Below are 22,994 nucleotides of genomic sequence, written 5' to 3' on the forward strand. Positions count from 1 at the left end.
GCCACATTGTCATAATTGAAGAAGATATGGAGATCCAAGCAACTATCAACCAATATCAAAGTGAAAATCTTCAATAAGAACGCCAAGGCAGTTCTACTGTATGGAGCTGAGATGTGGAGAACTACCACAACCATCGTCAAAAGAGTACAGGTATTTATAAACAATTGTCTACGCAAGATACTCAATGTCCGCTGTTCAGATGCCATCAGCAACGGCCTATTGTGGGAGAGAACAAACCAACTTCTGTCTGAAGAAGACACTAGGAAAAGACGTTGGAAGTGGATAGGACATACATTGTAGAAATCATTAACCTGCATCATGAGGCATGCGCAAACTTGTAGTCGTGAAGGGAAACAGAAAAGATAAAGATCAAAGAATACACTGCGTTGGTAATTGGAAGCAGACATGAAAAGGACGAATAGCAACTGTGAATAACTGGAAAGGATTGTCCAGGACAGAGTTGGATGGAAAATGCTGATGTTCGACCTGTAACCCACCACTAGGGGTAACATGCGGTAGTAAGTATGTAGAGAACATAAATTTATTTATTTGAACACAAATATTGGTACCAAGGGCACTGCATATATATATGCGCCACACACAAGTCCCTTGATTTGTGTGTGGGCTGGGATACTGCCCGAGTGCCCACACCGATACAAGTGGTTTTCTATAGGGGACACACTCAGAGACTTCGACCTAAACGACTGATCCACAAGGAGTGGAGCAACGTCAGGAGATGCGATCCCATGATGGACGGTGGACAACTGTTGATTCATACGCTATTTGTTCCCTCAGGATCCTGGAACCCATGTGAACCATTAGTTTAGAAAGAGGGATTTCCAACTCCACTAGGTGATTCTTCAGTGTCCACCAATCCTGTTAAAGTGTCAGACAATCGCTTTGTGTCCTCTCAATTTCGTAAACAAAAGCAATGCTCTGAGAAAGCAATGAGTATGACGTGTCTGGAAGTGGTTGTATACGCGTGGCCATGTGAGAGTATTTGAGGAGGTAGAGCTAACTCTCCTCATCCTCGTCCATACCAGAGAGTTTGGAGGACAAACAAACAAGGCGTTAGTTACTAATCAATGATTAGCTAATCATAAACTTGAATAAATCTTTACAAATAGCCAATTATATTTAGTTATTAATTCAAAATTATCAAGAATTTTGTGTATAAACTATATACATACACATGAATTTGCAATCCATTAAAAAGGATCTATATCAAAGTAATTCAGGATATACAAAAAACTTTTTCTTAAAAAGAAAAGAAAATTATTTTACTGATCATATAAGGTGAATCATTTAAAGAATAAGAAAAACGTACCTATCTAGGATTAAAAAATAAGAATTCACAAAGATAAAATAATAATAAAACTGGCAAATAAGATGTCAACAAATTGAATATAAGCCTTTAAGAATAAAAAAAAAGCGAAAAAAATCTCTTTGCAATACAACATCAAATGAATAAGCATAATGTTTTATATTGCATTCTATGGAAAAATGAAAACAAACAAACCAACAAACAACTAAAACAAAATGTTACCTTCAATTTACAAATGATAGAAACAATATTTTGACTGAATGAATTTCAAGTGTAATTTTAGGTGCAATATTGTTTCTTTTCTTTTAAAAAAGAAAAGAAAAAGAAAAGAAGCAATGATATTCAGCAGAAATAATTCAGGTAGTAGTAATAATAAAGAATAATGAAAATAATTTAATTTTTAAAAAAAATGTTCATGATGGAATCATAATAGAAAATTTCATAGATATAGAAATAAAATGTACTTTGTTTTGTTGAATGGGAACAAGAATAAAGCGCAGCTTTTTATTTAATGTTTATTATTATTATTATTATTATTATTATTATCATGCTTTTATGATATTTCTAGTTCATCACCAACAGATTTTAAATGACCATCTAATTCTAATATTTCAGAGACTTTTTCTTGTTCAACAACTTTTAAAACTTTTTGGAAAGTGATTGTGACACCGTCTAAAAGATAATGGAGAATAAAAATGAATTGTAGTAAAGTAGGAAAACTTGTCATTCAAATTTTATTTTATTTATTGAAACACATAAATATTGGTACAAGGAAGCATCAAAAAGATATACGCTATATAAATCATTCTATTTGTGTGAGACTTGGGATACTGCTCGGGTGCCCAAATCGAAACAGGTGGTTTTTTGTGGGGGCCACATCTAGAGCCTTCTACTTAAAAGTCTGATCCACAGGACAGTGGAGCAATGTCAGGAGATGAAGTCCCATGATAGCCGGTGACCAACGATTTATTCCTTCAGGATCCTGGAGCCGATGTGCACCGCTGGTTTAAAATCAGAAATATCTACTATCCCTGTGAAAGCGCCAGACATTCGCTTTTTGTCCTCTCAATTTCGTAATTCAAATAAAATAATTGTCTTTAGAAAGTTTTCAAAGAAATTAATGGATAAATCCTATTTATTTCTACTGGAGGATTTTTTATTGTTTCATGAGTTATTTAATAGCAAGTAGTATCGATCTATATGCCAATAATAATATGAATTAAAATAGACTTAGTCAGGTTTTTAACAAGTATATAAGCTCATTTGATAATTATAGTAATAAGTTTTCATATCCAATGCAGCTTTGTTTTTGTCGGATACCAGTTGTTAGATATTCATCTGCAAGCTAAAAGTTTCAATCGAAAGAATCAAATCCATTAGTCTGACTGAAGAAAAGTTATAATTGTTATTTACAGAACACCTAGTCCAATAAAGCACACAATGATATTACAAAGTTAGACTACACGCAACGACATATGATTTATTAAAGAGAAATTTGAAATTTTTGAGAATTGACCACCAGGAAACAAGAAATATTCTTACGTATTCAGATATCCATTTGAGAGTAAATGGTGGAAATCCAGTCAAATTGTTGAAACTCATCACCCTGTGAAGAAAAATGTAATTTTGATCCCTAAAAGTATCCCTATACTTTTTTTCAAGTTCTGTAGCTATATACATGTCTCTATCAGAAACAACTGTCCATCTATCCCATGGCCTTATCGTAAACGACTGTGTGGTTATATTCACTTTCTGCAATACCAAAGTATACGAGCTACTTCCAGGCTAGCAGATGATAGCTTTGGATGAACCTGAGTTGCTACCGTTTTTCCCAACCGACGGATTGCAAACGATATTCACTCGTTCCCATACTATTAGGTAGTATTCGTAGTTTATACAATAGGAATAGCCGCATATGTTTTTCTTGAATTTTTACTTTGTAATTTTCTGTCTGATTAAGTTAACAGTATACAAAGATGTTACGTCTAGTTGGGTAGACCTTTTGATTCTTTATCAGTTTAATCAGTGAAGCTTCAAAATATATAGTGATTTTTAGTTTACTCAAGCAATCAATTTTCTGCAAAAATACACTTTATCACGTAAGTGCCAACTGATAATGCCTGAAATCCCCATGAATAGTAAGGCTTAAGTAAGTGAGTACTTGCTACTCAACATATAACCAGTTCGGATGTTAGCAGTTAATTAGTTAAAGACAACGTTGCTTTTATTCGATAAAATTGTGGGGGTTCGCAAAAACGTAGTCGAGTCAACGTTATAAGCAAACCAAAATGAAAAAAAAAAACAGAAAAAAGACTTATCTAATTTGAAACAGAGTTGGAATATACGATCATCAATATGTAGATATGTGTAAGTTTTCCTTATTTATTTGTTTTAACACAAAAGTATTGGTACAAAGGGGCACCAAATACATACGCGTCACATAATAACAATGAGAATGTGAAGAGATAGAGAAAGTAAAGAGCATATAAGAAAAAGGGGAACAACAGCGAACAGAAATTAGTGTATGAGAGTGAAATAATAATAATGGTAGAGGCAATTCAGTTAGCAAAAATACAACCAGAAAGAATTGTTTCAGTTAAAGAAGTTCCGTTCATTTCTTATCAAGAAAGTAAAAGAAATTTACAACAGGATCGGTCCCAGAGTCGGCAAATAATTCATAATGTGGAATTCTCTGGGATGACATTCGCAGAACATGTCAAAGCCACCGAAGTCGATGTTTCAAGATAGTAACACCAACTAAATTATTGTCGCTGTGCCCGAACACACAATGCCGAACCACTTGCACTATTAACATGATGTTGCCACTGGATGTCAACAGATTCACACTACCATTACTTACATCCATCAGAGCTGTTTCCAGAACGTCATCGATGGCAAAGTTGAAGAGGAATGGTGAGATTGGGCAACCATAATTAACCCCACTGGTTGAATGGAATAGTGGAAAGAGGTAGTTGCATGCTCTCACTCTACCCGAGGTGTTTGTATATAGGGCTCTTAAGATGTTAATATACCTCTCAGACACACCCTTCTTCATTAGACAACTCCAGAGAACAGTCCTGTCCAACAAATTGAAGGCAGCCCCAATGTCAAGGAACACTATGATTGTCCACCTGTGATAAGTATGACGGTGCTCTAACATTTGGCAGAGGGTGAAGATATGATCAATACATCCTCGACCACAGCGAAAACCAGCCTACTCTACTTGAGTCAATCTTTCTCGGGTTTTGAACGATCTACGAAGTATGACGGAAACCAACGGTTTGGATGAGATCGGATGTAGAGTTATCCCCCGATGGTTGTTACAGAAACGCCGTGAACTCTTTTTCCTAACATCAGGGTAATTATTTGATAGTAAAAGATTATTTAGATTTACACTGAGACTCAGGTTAGTTATTCATATAACCAAACAACAAAAATTAAGTTGAAAAATTCAGCTCTCTGAAATACATATGAATACTTCAATTAGTTTACACTACTGGAGAAATGTTAGTTTCGTGATAAAAAAAATTATATAAAAACAGTGGGTTTAAATTCATTTTTTTTAAAAAAAAACTTTATGATGTAAAGCGTACCTAGTAAATACTAAGTTATTATAAAGTCAAAGAAAATAACATACATATTAAAGATCTAATTGATCTTGGTTTGTTCTTCCATACCACCCCAAAAATGTAAACTGGAACACCTAGTAACATTACTCCAAGACTAATTGCACAATCTGTCGGCTTTTGATAGATTGCAAGGATTCCAATAGCGATGTCCACAATTAAATACAACACAGGAAAAACAATTGGTAACTGAAAAGAGTTTAAATGATAAATAATCAAGAATAATTAGTTAAATGTTTGAATAATCCAAAATACATTTTAGAAATATAACACAAACTAGCATATAAATAGTAATTTTTAGATTTTAGAGTATAAAATATCGGGTAACGCCTTTCAAAATGATGCATAATCATTATGATATAAACTGAAGTGATGATGTATTTGGTTATTTTGAGATGCTTAGTTCTGTCCTAAATTCATTATTTCCCTGCTAATAAGTCATATTTACTTTGATTGAATAGTTTGCATACAGACGAGTTTTAGTTAATCGCTTGGACAGTAATTTTAATTTTCTAAATTAGTTTGCCTTAAATTTTAGGATTTAGTTTAGTGAGCCCATAATCAGCTCGATTACTTAAATCATCCTAATAGTTTTGCAAAATCGCTTGTTCTCATACTATCCTTTATAATACTGCTTAATCAATGTTAATAATCAATGATAATAAGGGAAACATAAAACATTTAAACACATAATTAAATTTTATTTCAGATAGTACTTTTAAATAATCAATCCATTGTGGACTATTACCTTAGCTAGCATGGTTTCATGTTTACGTAAACATTAACCTTATTAATAAGAAATAATAAAACCATGATAAGCATTCCGCATATCATTATCTTACAGATAGTTGCTGAAAGCCGCCTCATAAAAGTTTACTTCACATTTATTTGCTTTAATTATATACTCCTTCCATTCTCTTAATTCATCTCACCTTAGTTGATAGCTATTATTGTAACATTTCATAAAGATTATCCTTTACATGTTAATTTGTACAGGACAACTATGATATAATATAGTTGGGGATATATTAGTGTTATGGTAAGATAATAAATAATATAAAACCTAGAACATGTAGTGATTAAAAGGCAGTTCAGCATTTAAGTTGTCGAGCAACTGAATAATTGTTGAGATAAATTTACGAACAAAGAAATAAATTACTTTAAATTCCGATGTATTCATTTGAGGATTTGTACGACGAATGTAGAGTAAGCTACAAACAGCCATCGCAGATATTACAGAGAAAGCAAATCCCGTTAACTCGATCAAATAAAGTATGTCATCGAACAGTTGAAAAATTACAGATAGAGTTACCTATGCAAATAAATGAAGACATAAATACTTGGTTTTGGGCTGAATATTCAACTGACGAGAAATCTTACATGCAGTATACAGAGAACAATAAGAAAAAATACTGATTGGCATACTTGATATCAAATCTTAACTAACATGGAAATCAAACCATCTACTTATAGTACAGTCATACTAGTACCCCAGAAGTAGATACATGGATATTCAACGTAAATTACTTAACACTTTGCACAAATATGTGTCAGTTAAAGTTGTCTAGTTTTGTGTCAGTATAGAAAGAAAATCCAAAAACAAAGAAATCAGGAGACAAAAAGTATAGAATAATATTACATTAGAGACTCTTGGAAGGATAAAATATCGATGAATATAACTGATCTTAGGCCGTTTCAAATAAGTTTAACAGCAATTGATCTAAACCATATATATATATATATATATATATATATATATATATATATATAACTTCCTGAAGCATTAGATAATACCGTCGGATGATATTTTACCTTCACAACTATGGGGAGCAAATAGAATGTGAAAACATAGTAGTACGGTAAAGGAAAATATAAATTTAAGCTTTATCATAAGAAAAATGCCTAAATGAATAATCTTAAAGGCTGTCGTCTTACACAGGATAGAAATCTTATTAACCTAGGAAAATATAATAGAAAAATTCTTGAAATCTATTATCACAACAATATGGAATATTGATGTTATAGAGAAAGTGATAATTTAAAAAGACTGACTTACTACAATTAATATAGATGGAATTGGAGTTAAACGGTCAATATTAACCATTGAAAGAAGAGCAGGCATATGTCCTTCTTCACCAGCAGTAAATGCTAGTCTAAAATGAATACCAAAATATTTATGAAATTGAATAAACATAGATGTTTCAATTTTTTAAATAAGATTAGTTCAGCGAAGAGTTCTCTTTTCGGCGAATTCATTTTCAAAGCTGTACAATCGCAAATATATATACTTATTTTTACAGGATGATAATAATACTGATAATAAACTTCTGTTAGACATGATAACAATGAGGTTAAATAAACAAAGGTATTTAAAAAAGACTTTTTTTATAAAACAAGGAAAATTTAATAATCGTTTGATTGTTAATGGTTTAAGTATTCATCGAAAAATAGATAGGAAAATTATCATGGCTCAGCATGATAAAATAAAATGTTGAAACACCGATGAAATGTAATCCGAATGATCGTAGAAATAAAAACAAACCAGTTGGGGGTAGAAGATTTAAAGGGAAGATGGAAGGTGAAGCAGATGGCTGTAAAGGAACCAGAGTATGAAAAAGAGAGAAAATTTCAATACATTAAGACCATAGGTAGAAGAAGAGTTTGTAACAGTCTCTTTTGCACACACAATTCTGGTTTTTCCAGATGTATGGCTATTGCTTCGGCAATGCAGTCTAATTGTCTTAATGGGTGTATTCCGTTTCTTCCAATTTTTTTTAGCAAAAGTTAAACTAAATATTTTGAAGTATAACAAGAATGATTCATTTGCTTAATCTAAATTATTCTTAATTATCTTGATTAATTTGTATGTATTACATACAATTGTCTAATTCAAACTGGACAATTGAATGTTTTTATCTATCAAAACTTAAAAACAAGAAGTTTGAACAAGATAAAAAAATTGTCACTATTTGACTGTGAAGTCTTTCAATGAAAAGTTAAAAATTCTCTGGTAGATATTAAATAAACTTGATAAGTTTTTATGTGATTATTAATAACATCACAAATTTTAATTAATATCCATTGCAACATTGTGATAAAGTTTAAGTTAATTAAATGGGAAAGAAGCAAAGTGAGATAAACAAGATATCAGAAAGTTTCCATGAATGAGAGTTATTAAATATTTAAAATCTCGAAAAAGATAGATAATAAAAATGTCTGGAATATTGGGATGAACCTTGAGGATACAATAACCCACTCGTAATATTAACAACCTCAACCAATTATGAATTCAGAAGCGACAAATGTGTCAAAGAAATAAGTGATTAAACATCCTGAACCACAATAAATTACACTAAATGAACGGTCACTTATCATTGTCACATAATGAGAGATTTACTGTTAAACACTGCACAAATCAGCTTTGTATTCCTTTTTAATTCAATACCCATACACACATTTGGTAGATGTAATAACGCCTTTCATCAAATATATACTAGTATTTCAGTAGTCACTAGAACTGGCGGAGCTGCTAAGAGAAATGGTTGGTGCTATTAACTGTCATTATCTGTGATTGGACTTAAGCATAAGTGAAGGTCAGCTAGTAAGCAACACTGTATTTGAGATGTGGAATGGATTGTGCACAATATATTCATTAGAATATATCCAAGTAGGAAGTCAGAGATACCTGACGTACTTACATGCAGAAGTCATCGACAAGGTTGAAAAGATAAAGAGTAGATATACCTTGACAAATTTACCTCAGATGATATCTAATTATAATTTCTTATACGAGTCCTTGGTACCAGGCCTACAATCTGTTTCAGTTTGTCGTGTTTACTGTCTTCAAGATTTACTCAAGAGGGAGATTGTTATTACTATAATTAATGCCATAAAGACCGTTTCAGTAATTTACAAATATATAAAATGTTTGTCATTTCACAGTCATCTCTAAGGTGGTAGTTAGGTTAGTTCACCTAATGACATCTGAGCTTTCGGCATTCGTATAACAGTTAACCGGAAAGCTGACGCAAAGTATTGATCTCAGAATTTGTTGCTTTCAACCAAATTGTTTTCTATTGCTAAAATAGGTTCGTGGGGTAACTGCATTCAGCTGAAAATAACAATAAATGGCTAAATAAATCCCCCCAAAACATCTATGTTCGTTCTTAATGGTTTTATTATTACTGATATTTAATTGAGCATTTGAAGCCGAGTAAAATGTGAAGAAAAAGGAAAACTTGGTTATTGAAAGTAATGTTTCCCACTACTTGATGTCAAGTTCACTAAATTCCTGCATTGTCGTTGACCCCAATCACTTCTGGTCGGAAAACAATACTTCCTTACTAGCGTCCTAATTCCAGTTACGTTTAATCTGGTTAAGATCTCTTCGAATTGTCAAAAGTTCCTAAAATATTCGGTATTTACAGAGCAAACTCGCCAAATTGGTTTCGTAAGGAACTTTGTTTACTAGGGTATATTATTATGCAAAGATACAGCGACAAATGGAGACTATTGATAATGAAGCAAGTGTTTCAATAAACTGTGGAATGTTTATAGAATAATAGTTAACAGTGAATTTAACAAAAACGAGGACAAAAGTGGTAAAACGCTTACCGGGAAATAGAGAATACCTCACCATTTATGCTGCCAAAGACTGAAGCACCCACAAGAGCTGGCATTACCAAACCCACAACCCCCATGGTTCTTGATGCAAAGCTCTATACGAAGTTTAGAAGATATACGAGGATATATGAAAATTTTCGAGTTGTGTAAACTAGTGTGTAAGTGTATTTACAAAAAAATTACATTTGTTTTGTTCAGAGGAAAGTAGAAAAATTGTTATGAAAACAAAATAAATCATGGATGCTGCAAAAAATTAACTATCCACATAAATAAAGTCTTTTATTTTTCTAACCAGGATATTTGACCAACAGTTTTGAGAACAGTGAGGAACAGACATCTTATAAATCTGTTTGGGCTTTGTAAAATTAGATACAATTATTTTCGTTGAGAACGGAGCTACACATAATCAGGGATTATTTTGATCTTTATCATGACAGTATACATGTATTTTTGACTTAGTCATTATCAAAGTGAATCGTGGTGTAAGAGTGCATCAGTTCGATTCACTGTAAACTATAGGGAAAATAGACCAACGTGGTGAAAATTAAAGAAGTGCTAATAGTTGATTTACGGTGAATTGTTATACGGTTTACTCGCTCTCTGATAACTAGACATATACCTTGCCTCCAAAAACAGTAACATAAGTCGGCAGATGTTAAGCGAGGTTTGTTGTATTCATAACGAAAATCCGTCAGCTACCAACCCACTAGGGTTTATAAAACTTCTAAGTTCAGCTAAGTGATCAGTATACTCTACTAGGTTTCTTCCCCATAGTTGGAATAAACATTCAAATATACACATTTATAGAGGAAAAAGTATGCCAGATATTCCCCTATCGCTGTATGCAGTGTTCAGAAATTCTACATAAAGAGTGAACTGCGTACTCCACTAATGTATTGTAATTTGATACCACCAATCCGATTAATTTCATACATGTGTCGATTAGTCGTTTTGCATGTCAAACATGTTACTTCGTCAAACAGTTTGCGATACCTGAATAGAACGTGAAGCATGTCTGCAGTTGCTCTTATACCTGGCTTCAGTGCTTCGGCTGGTATATTGTCAGGTCCCGCTGCTTTCCCACTTTTGATTTATCTGATGGACATCCTGATTTCTCCCGTCGTTGGTGGATTGACATGTATAGGAAGGTCTGTAGGTACTGCTTGAATATCCGGGGGATTCGATGGATCCGATCTATTTAAGAGTTCCACAAAGTATTCCACCCACCCGTTCATCTGTCCTTGAATTTCAGTGATTGGCTTGTCTTCCTTGTCCATGACTGGTCTCTCTGGTTCACTGTATTTCCCTGCTAGTTTCTTCGTCGTGTCATATAGTTGTCTGATATTTTGTTCTCTTGCGGCTTTTCTCACTGTCGATGCTATGTCTTTCACGTATTTCTGCTTGTCTGCTTCAATGCTCTTCTTTGTATGGGGATATTGGGCTGTCTATAACCAATTTGTTGAGTGCACACAGGCTTGCAAATCTTTTCCTATTTTCTTTCCTTTATCCCAATCAGTCCATGTCGTCCCATGATATCTTCATATCTAGTGTTGTCCATTCCGACTTTGGCGTTTAGATCTCCCATCAGAATGGTGAATTCCTATCTTGGACACTTCGCTACGACTGATTGCAGTCTCTCGTAGAACTGATTTTTATCGTCGTCATTGCTATCGTTGATGGGTGCATAACATTCGATAACATTCATTGTAATTCCATCCAGTTTTTTTTATACCATGCCCAACCCTTCGCCTTTACCCGGGCTTGTGACCAGCAGAACTCTACGACAGCTATAGGCTGAGTTTTTCACTTGATAGTTTCAAATAAATTGAAGATATGGTATTTATTATTAATAGTTAATTGTGTTTCGAATTTAGGGTGCTTATTTTCAGGGACAGTCTGGCAAGTTGGATATATGCGAGGTAACAACACATAAAGAATTTGTACAATAGAAATGGTTGTCAAGGGCGGAGGTCGCTTGACTTTTATGTAAAGCACTTTACTCTACAATCCTGATGAGACAAATCATCCAATTATTTTGATAATATTCGTTCTATGCCACGAGTTACTAAGAACATCAACCTGTCACTCAAATAACTGTCATATAGCTACCTAGCATGTCCTTTACCGAGGAACACCTGATCACTTTATTTTTGCAACGTTGGTATTTACTTCAGACCTACGATGGACGTCGTTGCAGTTTTGCATTAGACACTACAAAATCCTGATTTAGAATCAATGTCAAATGTATACTTCGGGACTAAATAAAAAAGCACATATAATACCACTGAATCCCGGGTACAATATGAATACGAATCGCAGTATTGCCTTGGAGCTTTGTGGATGGGACTTTAAAATTCTAGAAAAAACTACATGTTTCTATTCAAACGATCAAATAATAGTGAAGCACTTCAAAAAAGTTTACTTTTTCATAAAATATTAAAGAACATGAATTGATGTAGTATTTAACTCATTGAATATTCATAATAGACTCGTGAAATATTGAGAAAATACTCACCACAGCTATTGCAGTAGAACCTTCTGAGGCAAGAACTTCTAATGGTGATAAAACTGCAAGGTAGGCCACATTGGTCAAAATGTAGATGAGCGTTACTGTTGTGAGTGAGAGTATAATTACGATTGGTAGTGTCCTGTGTATAAAAAGTCAAATTAACTTGTTTAATTAAGCAGTTTTACAACTAGCGAAGGCTTGGTGTTCATTACAAATATCTTCACTATATGATGCTAATAACTTGGAATGTAGATCTCAAGTGCCTTTACGGTAACTAATTTGACTTCATTTATGTTACTGAAGTAATCTGAGTACCATAATGCTTGACATCATTCAACTATTTAATATGGATGCTGCGAGCTGTTTTATACACTTGTAACTTGCAGCAGTTTTGGTCAGAAAACAATATATTTTACCGGTAAAAATAACACAGAACTTTTCACACTCAACTTTCTCAGTATACATAACGTCTTCGAGTTCATTTATCTTCTGTTTGCCTTTGTAAGTCACTTCATTTAGAATGGTTAATGGACTATCGTTGTTTAATAAGAAGATACACACTTTTTAACACAGGTTTACATACTAGTCTATGTACAACTAATATTATGGGGACAGGTACTACTCGCGAATTCAGATAAAAGTATGTAATGGGTTTGAACATTTTTTACATGTCTGAGGTATGATGTTTTGAACACCTGGCTAGAGTTTCAACTTTGCAACATAGCACAATATGTAGATAGAAACGAAAATATGAAAAATTCAACTCGTAGAGGAAATATAAAGCATTTATAGATTTACTACTTTACGAATAACTGAGGTATTTCAGTGTTTACTGTCAAACCATTTTTTTATTTTCAAACCACCCCTTTTGTTCTATTTAGATTGATAGTTATACATATGATCAGATGAATAAGGATAAATAAACTATCATTACGTACCTCCCAGGATTTTTTACTTCTCCTGTCAAAAAGTTGAGATAATTCCTACAAAACAAATAAGAATACAATCCAAACGGATCAAACAACCTGATGTCTCATTTTCTAGTCATGTTCAACAAGACATAAAGTGCAAAATAAATTGAAATATTTAAACTAAATACTCCCCAAATATTTGTTTTTTGGAAAACTCATATGAACATACTTTGTCAATAACTCAAAAAAAGTATGTTGCGGACTTATTATGGATCTGGAAGGCCATCTCTTTTCCAACTTACTTGGGTGAAATTCAGAACAGATGAGACTTTATTTATTTAAACATATAAACATTGGTTCAAGGGGGCATCAAATACATGCTCCATTCAATAACAATGTGGTTTTTAAGAGATAGAGAATGTAAATTGAGTATAATAAAAAAATAACAATAATGAACAGGAATTAGTGTATTAGAGTGAAATAATAATAATAATAATAATAATAATAAGAGAAAGAGTTCAGTTAGCAACAATACGACTAGAAAAATTCTTTCAGTTAAGGAAGTTACGTTTATTTCTTATCAAGAAAGTAAAAGAAAGTTACAACAGGATCGCAACTGGCTTCTATTTTGCGTCATGTCTGGTAATGTCTCTAGCTATTATATTGCACCATCTCTAAGACTCCAGAAGGTGGAGATGTGATCAATACATCCTCGACCACAGCGAAAACCAGCCTACTCCACGAGAGTCAATCTTTCTCGGGTTTTGAAAAATCTACGAAGTATGACGGAAGCCAACGGTTTGGAAGCGACCGGATGTAAAGTTATCCCTCGATGGTTGTTGCAGAAACGACATGAATCCTTTTAGAAGATAGGAACAACTATCGACTCATTCCACGATGTTGGGACACTCTGTAATTACCAGGCCTTTGTAAAATAACTCAGTCAATTCCACAACTAGAAGATCGCCACCAACTTTACAAAAGGCCGGAGGTACGTCATCTTGGGCTGATGATTTGTAGTGCTTCAAGGGTTGGAGTTCTAACTCGTTAGCACGCTACAACCACCAGACCTCTCATTCCTTACTCAAACTTTGCACAAATTAGCTGCGTAACAATCTTCATTTGTGCTCACATTCGCGGTACCCGAAACAAACCGACGTGCTTCAACAAGTTGTAAGGAGCCTGAAAAAAGTGCTTATAAGCGGGATGTTTTGCAAAGCCGCAAGCGAATTTACTCGCTATTTTCATGGGGTCATACAACTGTAGCCAATGCTCACCAATACGTTTCGATTGGTTGATAACCAGCCTTGAACCTAGCTCAGTTTGATATTTAGTTGCAGCAGAATTTTCGACCGATTTGCTGACATCGATCCGTTTACAACGATGAATTTGTTGGTCACTGAAACGCAAACAAGGGCATGTTCAGAGTCCAGATAGGTACCTCGAAAGGGTGGTAGTTTTGTACATACCCACGCCAGTCATATCTGATTGCTATGTGATCAATCTGAGTCCTGGCTTCAGATACGGGGGAGGACGCCAGGCGGTACATCAGCGATGAATGTTTTGATAGTTAGTGGCAGCTAGAATCCGGTTATAGTCTGCACAAAGTTGTAGTAGACAGTCACCATTATCTAACATGCGACCAACAAGTCCCCATCAGCCACCTAACCGACTCTCTTCTTTGCCTAAACGCCTGACCTGGGCATACCTATCCGGGCTGCGTCCTGTCGGAGCGTAGACGATGAAGGAAAGACATCATTCCTCAAACCGATTTCCTAGCACTTTGATCGGACTTTCTAATTTAACAGCACGTGACCGACTATTACTGGAGACCCAATCAACCGGTGCGATACCAAAGCCAGAAAAACCCGTAACTCTTATTTACACTGATGTCTACAGTACGCGTGAATTCACGAAAGACGAATGGGAATTTCAAGTTGTCCGGCTTTACTTTCTGATGACACAACATAAGTGGGTTGAGAACCACGTATCTTTATTGCCTAAAGGGATGAATTTATGTCTGCTTAAGACAGCTTGTGCACAAATTTATGTAGAACAGTAAAGCTAATAGACGGAAACAGATTATCATCACCTAGCTATTAATGAATTGACATTACTAATTTACTTAAGAGATACTACACGCGCGCTAATTAAAAAGGACAGTGGTATTTTTCTTCGCTGAGGAAATTTTATTGTTTTGATCGTTTATTACGTATCAAGACTACTGTTCTCACTTTAATTGAATTTATTTCAGTTAAAGTATTCGACTAGAGTATCGTTTACTGTTTCTCAATTAGTTTATCGTCGGTACTCTTGAGTACCTTATTTTCTACTGTATCTGTTAGTACTTTTGGTCCTAACAATCTACAGTTCTCCACCCTTTTGGTCATAGATCATTTTTTGTCTCTGAGGATTATTGCATCTCGCTCGTTTTTTGAAAAGGACACCTTTTTAATGACCGGACAGTGCAAAAAAAGCAGTCCCCGACGCCGGGGTTGTCGTTATCCTGTTGAAAGCGGCATGCAGTGCGATGAGTACAAAGGTTAGTACCACGAGGTTTGCACGAACTTAACGCCTGCGGCTTTCAAAAGGTTCAGTTCAAGTTCGAAGATAGGTGACTCACACCGGTCAAAGAAGGAAAGACAGTCTCCAAAGAGGTTTGTCTTAAACGAAAACTCAAGAAAAGAAGGTTCTTCTGTTCCCCGTCTTCTAAATGGCATCCAACAGGAAACGCCTAGAAGCCGCAATCGCAAGGCTCGATCGGTTTCTAGCGGGAAACACAACCTGACCTCCTAGGTCGTCGACAACCCTCCGGAATCCAACAGTAGGTTTGACGCAACTGTTGTTGCTTCTCCTAGCACCGTTGACGAATGGGCACAAGTTGTAAGGGAGAAACAACGTAGCGATATAAAAGGGGATCCTGCACCCGTAAAAGTAGTTGAAAAATCGAAAGCTGATTACAGTGACAGATCAGCTATTTTTCATAGAATCAAGGAGAGTGAGAGCTCTGAACCAAAAGCTCGTTTTGAGCATGACATTGTACTGATTAGGCAGCTGCTTAATCAAATCATGCCTCAAAATATCACCGGGGTCACCTTGCTAAAGCTGTACAGACTAGGGAGTCTAGCAAACTTGAAACCAAATCAATCCAGACTGCTTAAAGTAGTATTCAAATCTTCGAACGAACGCGATCTAACTTTACAGAATGGGCATGATTTAAAGGGTTCAGGAGTTTTTATCCGTAAGGACTTGCCATTGGCAGACCATGTTAAAAGACGGGAAGCCGAAAAAGAACTACAACTTAGGTTAGACGCCGGCGAAAAGGACCTGAAAATTTTAAATTTTCGGGTTGTAAGGCTTCGACACAAAATGATGCGGAAGCCACTCTGGATGAAGCACGAAGCCACTTAAATAGGCTTCGGATCTGTTACACTAATGCCCGAAGCTTACTTAATAAGCGATCGGAACTAGGTGTACAGATTGACTCTACAAAGCCAGACATGATCGCAGTTACAGAAACCTGGCTGACACAGGCTACAGATAGTATGGAACGTGATTTCGAGGGTTTTACGTTAGTAAGGGCCGACAGAACACAAAAACGCAAAGGAGGGGGAGTAGCTCTATTCATTAGGAATGCTATCCCATTTGCCGTTATCGACAGTGTATCCCATGAGAGTGTTACGTGTAAATTAGTTAGTTACCGTTTGAAATGCAAGGGTCAAGAGCTGCTGATTGGTTTGGTCTATCGCAGTCCAAGCTTTGAGGTAAATGAGGTCCTGTTAAGCAGCCTCAATACTTGGTCACAAAGTGGTCGATGTCTAATCCTAGAGGGCTTTAATGCACCAATGGTAGACTGGGAAAATCTGCGAACTGAATCGTCAAAAAATTCCTTCGAGCAGGAACTAGTTGATGGGGTTATCACATGTGCCTTAGTGCAACATGTGAAAGAAGCGACAAGGTACGACCCGGACACTGAATCATCCTTACTAGATCTTATACTGACTCACTATGAGGATGACGTTGCGAACCTCCATTATATGCCACCCCTAGATAAAAGTGGTCACGCAGTTTTAACTTTCGACTTCCATATAACTGTCAGTCATGAGCACGCGTCAGCCCAATCCAGACTTAACGTCTGGAAAGCAAACACACCAGATATCATGTACTCAACATCGTTAGTAGATTGGACAATAGACCCAGAGTCCTCAATTGAAACGGCCTGGGACGCATTTCGAAATTCATACTTAAAAGTTACCACACCCCGCATCCCTTGGACTATACCAAGGGGGCCGAGAAACTCCCCACCGTGGTTCAGTAGGGAGGTCCGCATCCTTCTCCGTAAGAGAAGAAAAATATGGGACAGATTTCGGTTACTGGGGACCGATGAGACGAAATCTCAGTATCGAAAAGCTCGGAATATCTGTGCCTCGACCCTCCGTAAGTCTAGAAAGTTGTACGAAGAAAAACTTGTTAAGGAATCCATAGAATGTCCTAAACGCCTGTATTCCTATATAAATCAAAGGACAAAGAGAAAAGGAAATATTCCTGCTCTATGGGGAGACAGTACTGCCGCATCATTAGTGGAGGACGACTTTGGTAAGGCTCAAGTGTTCTCGAACTACTTTAGCAATGTATATACCATAGAAGCACCCTTCCCGTCAACGTATACAGATCCCCCCACACATACACTGGATAGTGTGATCATTAAAGAACTCGATGTTTTTGGTCTACTAAATAAGCTTGACATAGGTAAATCCACGGGGCCTGATGAATTACATCCTAGGCTACTGAAGGAACTATCTAACTTCGTTGTGAACCCTTTAAGTATATGCTTTAACCTATCCGTTACGCAGGGTTGTTTACCAAAAGACTGGAAAAACGCCATAGTAAGTCCTGTCTTCAAAACAGGTACGAAACACAAACCTGAGAATTACTGACCCGTTAGCCTAACTAGTGTGGTTGTTAAAATCTTAGAAAAGATTATTCGGAATGAGCTGTTTAAGTACCTCGATGAAAAGCGTTTCCTTTCGGAGAAGCAGCACGGCTTCAGTATAGGTTACTCTTGTCTCACTAACTTATTAGTGGCTCGTGAAAGCTGGTGCGCTCTTAAGCACCAGAAGCTACCTGTAGACGTAGCCTTCATTTATTTCAGTAAGGCTTTTGACAAAGTCCCGCACAACCGGCTGTTATATAAGTTAAGAAATGTCGGGATTGAAGGTAATCTATTGATGTAGATAAAAGACTTCTTAGTTGGGCGTCAACAAAGAGTACGGGTGAACTCTAAGTTATCTAGCTGGGAAACTGTGCTTAGTGGAGTGTCTCAGGGTACAGTTTGGGGGCCACTGCTATTCCTCTTGTATGTAAATGACCTTCCTCGTCTCCTATCATCATCGGTCTCGCTATATGCAGACGATGTCAAGATATGGAGAACGATACGATGTAAGGGTGATAGCTTAGAACTCCAAAATGACCTGAAGAAATTATCTGAATGGTCTCAAACATGGCAGTTGCCGATAAATACTTCCAAGTGTGTCGTGATGCATATCGGTCATCAAGGTACAGATACATACACGATGAATAACACTAAGCTACCTATCGTCCAGACATATGACTTAGGAGTCATCGTTAGCCAAGACCCAAAGACTACTGCACAATGCCGTGTAATAGCCGCCAAAGGTTTTAGAACTTTATGATCAATACGTAAGGTCTTTAGTCATGTCGACGCTAAAACGTTTTTTGACTTTGTATACAGTGTTCGTACGTCCTACACTTGAGTACTGCATACAAGCGGCCAGCCCCTGCTTAGAAAAAGACTGAGCTTCTGGAAAAGGTTCAGAGAAAAGCAACTAAACTGATTCCCGGAATAGCGAAGCTTCCATACGATGCTCGACTGGCCAAGCTAACCCTTTCCACGTCGTCATATCGTAGAACTAGAGGCGATTTGATCAGTGGCACATGTGAGGTTGCATGTTGTAAGATTAAATCTAGAAGTGGGTTAGTGACTATAGGGGGAATATACCGTAGTCCGTTTTGTCTTGCTGACGACTTTATCCTAAGACACATCTGTTCTTGGAGTATGGTAGAATGTTGTCTCATCATTGGGGACTTCAACGCACCGCATATCAACTGGATAGAGCTTACAGCTCCAGGTAGTGGTTTCGATAGCGACCTTTTATCTACCGTTATTCAGTGTGCGCTTGTACAATGTATCACAAGACCGACACATATTAATTTCAATCATGATCCGTCACTGCTGGACCTCACCCTCACCCACCACTGTGAGGACGTTTTTGATATTCAGCACCTTCCCCCACTAGTGAACAGTGATCACGTTGTAATTCACTTTAAGTTTAGGACACATGGTATACAATTCCTATCTGCTCCACCCCGTCCCAATATTTGGCGAGCCAATATTCCGGCGATCAGAAACTGTGCTATCTCGACTGATTGGTCGGTCGACGCGGATGGATTGATCGAAGATGAATGGAATAAGTTTAAGGCTACATTCGAGTCCGTAACGTCGCCGTTTATCCCATGGTCAGCACGTAAGCCATCACATTGCCCTCCATGGATTAATAAGGAAACCCGGAAGCTGTTAAAGCGTAGGAAACATTTCTGGGACTTATTCTTGTTGACAGGTCATGAACCATTTAAGCGTGAGTACCGAAAATTCCGTAATATCTGTAAGAAAACCATAGCCAAATCCCGTACCACTTACGAACGACAGTTAGTATATGACAGCCGTACTTGTCCGAAACGATTGTTTTCGTATGTTAAACGTCGGACGAAACGTAGTGATGGTATTCCCCCGTTACTGTTACACGAAAATTCAGAATTACTAGCTGAATCAGATCGTGCAAAAGCTGAGACTTTTTCAAACTATTTTAGCGAAGTCTTCTCCACGTTTATTGTAACAAATACTTGTCCCACTCACACCGAGATACCAACCATGGAATCTGTACAGGTGACTGAGGAAACTGTCCTTCCGTTGATGACTAACCTCAAACCTGGTAAGACACAGGGCCCTGACGGGTTACATCCACGGTTGCTGTCATCTCTTGCGGACATTATTTCCAAACCGCTCGCGGAACTCTTCAACATGTCCCTTTCACTCGCTCAACTCCCTAGAGATTGGAAGGACGCTATAGTCAGTCCTATATTCAAGGACGGTCAGAGACATATAGTATCTAAATACCGGCCTGTTAGTCTAACTAGCATAGTCGTTAAGTTACTTGAAAAGATAATTCGGGTTAGGTTGCTAAGCCACATAGATTTACACAATCTGTTAGCTCCTGAGCAACACGGATTTCGTAACAAGCGTTCATGCTTGACTAACTTGCTTATTGCGAGGGAGGATTGGACAGCAGCCCTAGATAACGGTCTGTCTGTCGACGTGATATTCATAGATTTTAGCAAAGCGTTTGACAAGGTTTCACACGTAGGTCTTATGCAGAAGCTCACGAGCTTCGGAATAATAGGTACTGTACATGAGTGGATAGGAAATTTCGTGCGTTATGGTCACTTCGCCGAGCGTTCAAATCTTTTGACGAGGAAACGTTTCGAATTTTATATCCCACCTATGTAAGACCACACTTAGAGTACTGTATCCAAGCAGCTAGCCCGTGTCTGGTAAAGGATACTAACTCCCTTGAGCGTGTCCAGCGTGTGGGAACGAAATTAGTGAAGGGTCTTTCTAGACTCCCTTACGATGAGCGTTTAAAACGCCTAAATCTTTTCCCCTTGTCGTATCGTAGGACACGAGGTGACCTTATACTGGCATTTCGTATCTTTAATTATGATTTGGGTGTTAATATGTCTTATCTTTTTGCTCCCTCCAGCACTAATAATCTCCGCGGTCATAGCAAGAAGGTTCATAAACCAAGATCTAATAAACTTAAAGTGGGGTTCCGTTTTTCTCATCGAGTAGTCAATCATTGGAACGCCTTACCCGAACAAGTGGTATCAGCCCCATCAGTGAATACTTTCAAGGAGAAGCTGGACCTTCACTGGAAAGCAGTGCGTCAGGATTAATACAGGTTCATCAACCTACTATCCTTATTACTGAAGACTGACTGACTGAAGACTGAATAGCTAGTATATAATTATATCAACGTATAGTAAACTGTATGAAAATTAATTCAGAAAATTTTTTCTGATACACGATGTACTTTTCTGGATTTTGGAAAACAAAAGATGTGATTCACAATTTACTAAGACAAAAGTTTGGTATTTAAGTATGCTAAAACTATTACCAGTCTACAATTAACATAACAAACGAGGTCTTTACATGATCACACTTAGCTAATAAATAAAACGGGACATTCAGACAACTTACCAACCAGAAAAAGCCCAAAACCCTTGGTAAAAACCCAATGCAAGTTCACCGGGTGATTTTTCGCTATCTTCAAAGGGGTCTTTGAAACTCTCAACATTGCCTATTTAAAACAACAAGGGGTAGTCAGGAAACGAAGCAAAGACTTATATAAAAGTTACATATGGAAGTTTACCTTACCTTTTCCCAGATAGTAGAGGCCGAAACCAATTATGATAAGTAAAGCTATAACCTTACAAGCAGTGAAAACAACAGCGACTTTCGTTGCCAGTTTAACGCTAAAACAGTGCACAAAGCAAAGAAGAACTTGATTCGGAAATAAAATTATGTAACACTTACGCAGTCCTAGCACTGCAACGGTGCGTATCGCGATAGGAGGAGTAACACAGTCCATATAAACAGGTCGAAGAATATACTGGGCGAAAATAAGTGCATTTGCCGCACAACTTGCAGATCCAATTACGACGAATGTAATCCAGAAAGATAGGAAGGCAAGTAAAGGTCCGAATGTCTGGAGTATGTATATATATTCTCCACCAGATCGAGGAATAGTAACACCTAGTTCAGCATACACGATGGCGCCTTCGTCTAAATAAGATCAATAAGCGTGGTGGTTTACCTAATGCACTGAATAATCCAGTGATAGTCCACATAATAAATGACAATCCGACGGATTTAGTATGTTTCAGAACTCCGACAGGTGAAACAAATATACCAGAACCAATGATAACACCGACGACAATACTCACACCCTGTAACACTGAAACCTCCTTCTTCAGTGTAACTGATTCAGTAGCGTTACTACTCTTGTTTTCTTTCTTGGATTTCCCCATATTCTAAGGCAACACGAAAACAAGTACGCAATATTCAAAACGTCCACGTGCTTTAATGCAAGCAAATAAAATATTGAAAACTTTAAATCATTTAAAGGTTAGACAATGTCCAATATCGTAAACATTCGTTACAAAGCAAGAACGGTCTGTGTTTTGATTTTTTGTTTCGATTTAGCGACTATATTATAGGAACAGACATCTACAAAACAATTCTTTGAGGTTTCAGTATCAGTTTTGGAATCTTGATTAACAATTATCTTTTAAAACGTCCACTGCATAAAACAGCAAACAAATTAAAGCTCCAACTGGTTAACTTTTTTATGTGGAAGTCGATAGTCATATATCAAGAAACTGACTCTATACTTGTGCACATTCCTCAACCATCTTTGTGGGCTTTTGCTCAAGAGAACGAGAAAAATAAAGGCATATCGGATGAAACATTGTTATTAACCTGCGTGAAGCATGTTCAAGTTGCCTCTAAGCCTTTTTAATGATAAATGAAATAGATTTTGGGGTTTCAGTGACAAACTAGGTTTGGACTATCTAAATTTTCAAACATAATAACATCTCTTTTGAGACGAGGGCCGGCCGATTTTATAAATTAATGGAGTTTGGGACGACCAATAACTGAATATAAACTTGGAAAGATCCGGATATCAGTGTGACTAGTGGCCTTGATAATTTATAAGAGACTAATGTAGAACTCACTCATGTCGTAGCTCTTCTTGATTTATTGAGAATCCCGATGAAAAACAAAGGAGGAGAATTGGTAAACAACAAGCAGCCGAAGAAAACGCTAACCAGTGAAACTAACTAAACTATTTAAACACAACCAT

General features: G+C 36.7%; 1 protein-coding gene across 2 annotated transcripts; it reads right to left on the reverse strand.

Annotated features, from left to right (window-relative positions):
• Positions 1-684: 684 nt before the first annotated feature.
• SLC7A5_1 (Large neutral amino acids transporter small subunit 1) lies at positions 685-22,239 on the reverse strand. Of its 2 annotated transcripts, XM_051213901.1 has the most exons (11): positions 21,945-22,239; positions 21,665-21,907; positions 21,506-21,631; positions 21,329-21,428; positions 13,021-13,065; positions 12,089-12,221; positions 9,565-9,668; positions 7,007-7,103; positions 6,110-6,262; positions 4,962-5,139; positions 685-1,996 (listed from the first exon to the last, which is right to left on the reverse strand). In XM_051213901.1, exons 1-11 carry the CDS (start codon positions 22,156-22,158, stop codon positions 1,878-1,880), a joined length of 1,512 nt encoding a protein of 503 aa, XP_051069921.1. In that variant the 5' UTR covers positions 22,159-22,239; the 3' UTR covers positions 685-1,877. The 2 variants fall into 2 exon arrangements, with proteins under 2 accessions (XP_051069921.1, XP_051069922.1); XM_051213902.1 differs by having other exon boundaries at positions 1,117-1,996; positions 21,506-21,907.
• Positions 22,240-22,994: the final 755 nt, after the last annotated feature.

This window comes from Schistosoma haematobium, chromosome 3, assembly GCF_000699445.3.
Source record: "Schistosoma haematobium chromosome 3, whole genome shotgun sequence".
Lineage (NCBI taxonomy): Eukaryota > Metazoa > Platyhelminthes > Trematoda > Strigeidida > Schistosomatidae > Schistosoma > Schistosoma haematobium.

Excerpts from the sequence above, each read along its gene's own strand:
- SLC7A5_1 (XM_051213902.1), bottom strand. The coding sequence starts at position 22,158 with ATGGGGAAATCCAAGAAAGAAAACAAGAGTAGTAACGCTACTGAATCA. Across the intron at positions 6,263-7,006 it reads TTCCATCTATATTAATTGTA|GTAACTCTATCTGTAATTTT; the intron begins GTAAGTCAGTCT and ends TTATTTGCATAG. Across the intron at positions 1,997-4,961 it reads ATCAATTAGATCTTTAATAT|ACGGTGTCACAATCACTTTC; the intron begins GTATGTTATTTT and ends ATTATCTTTTAG.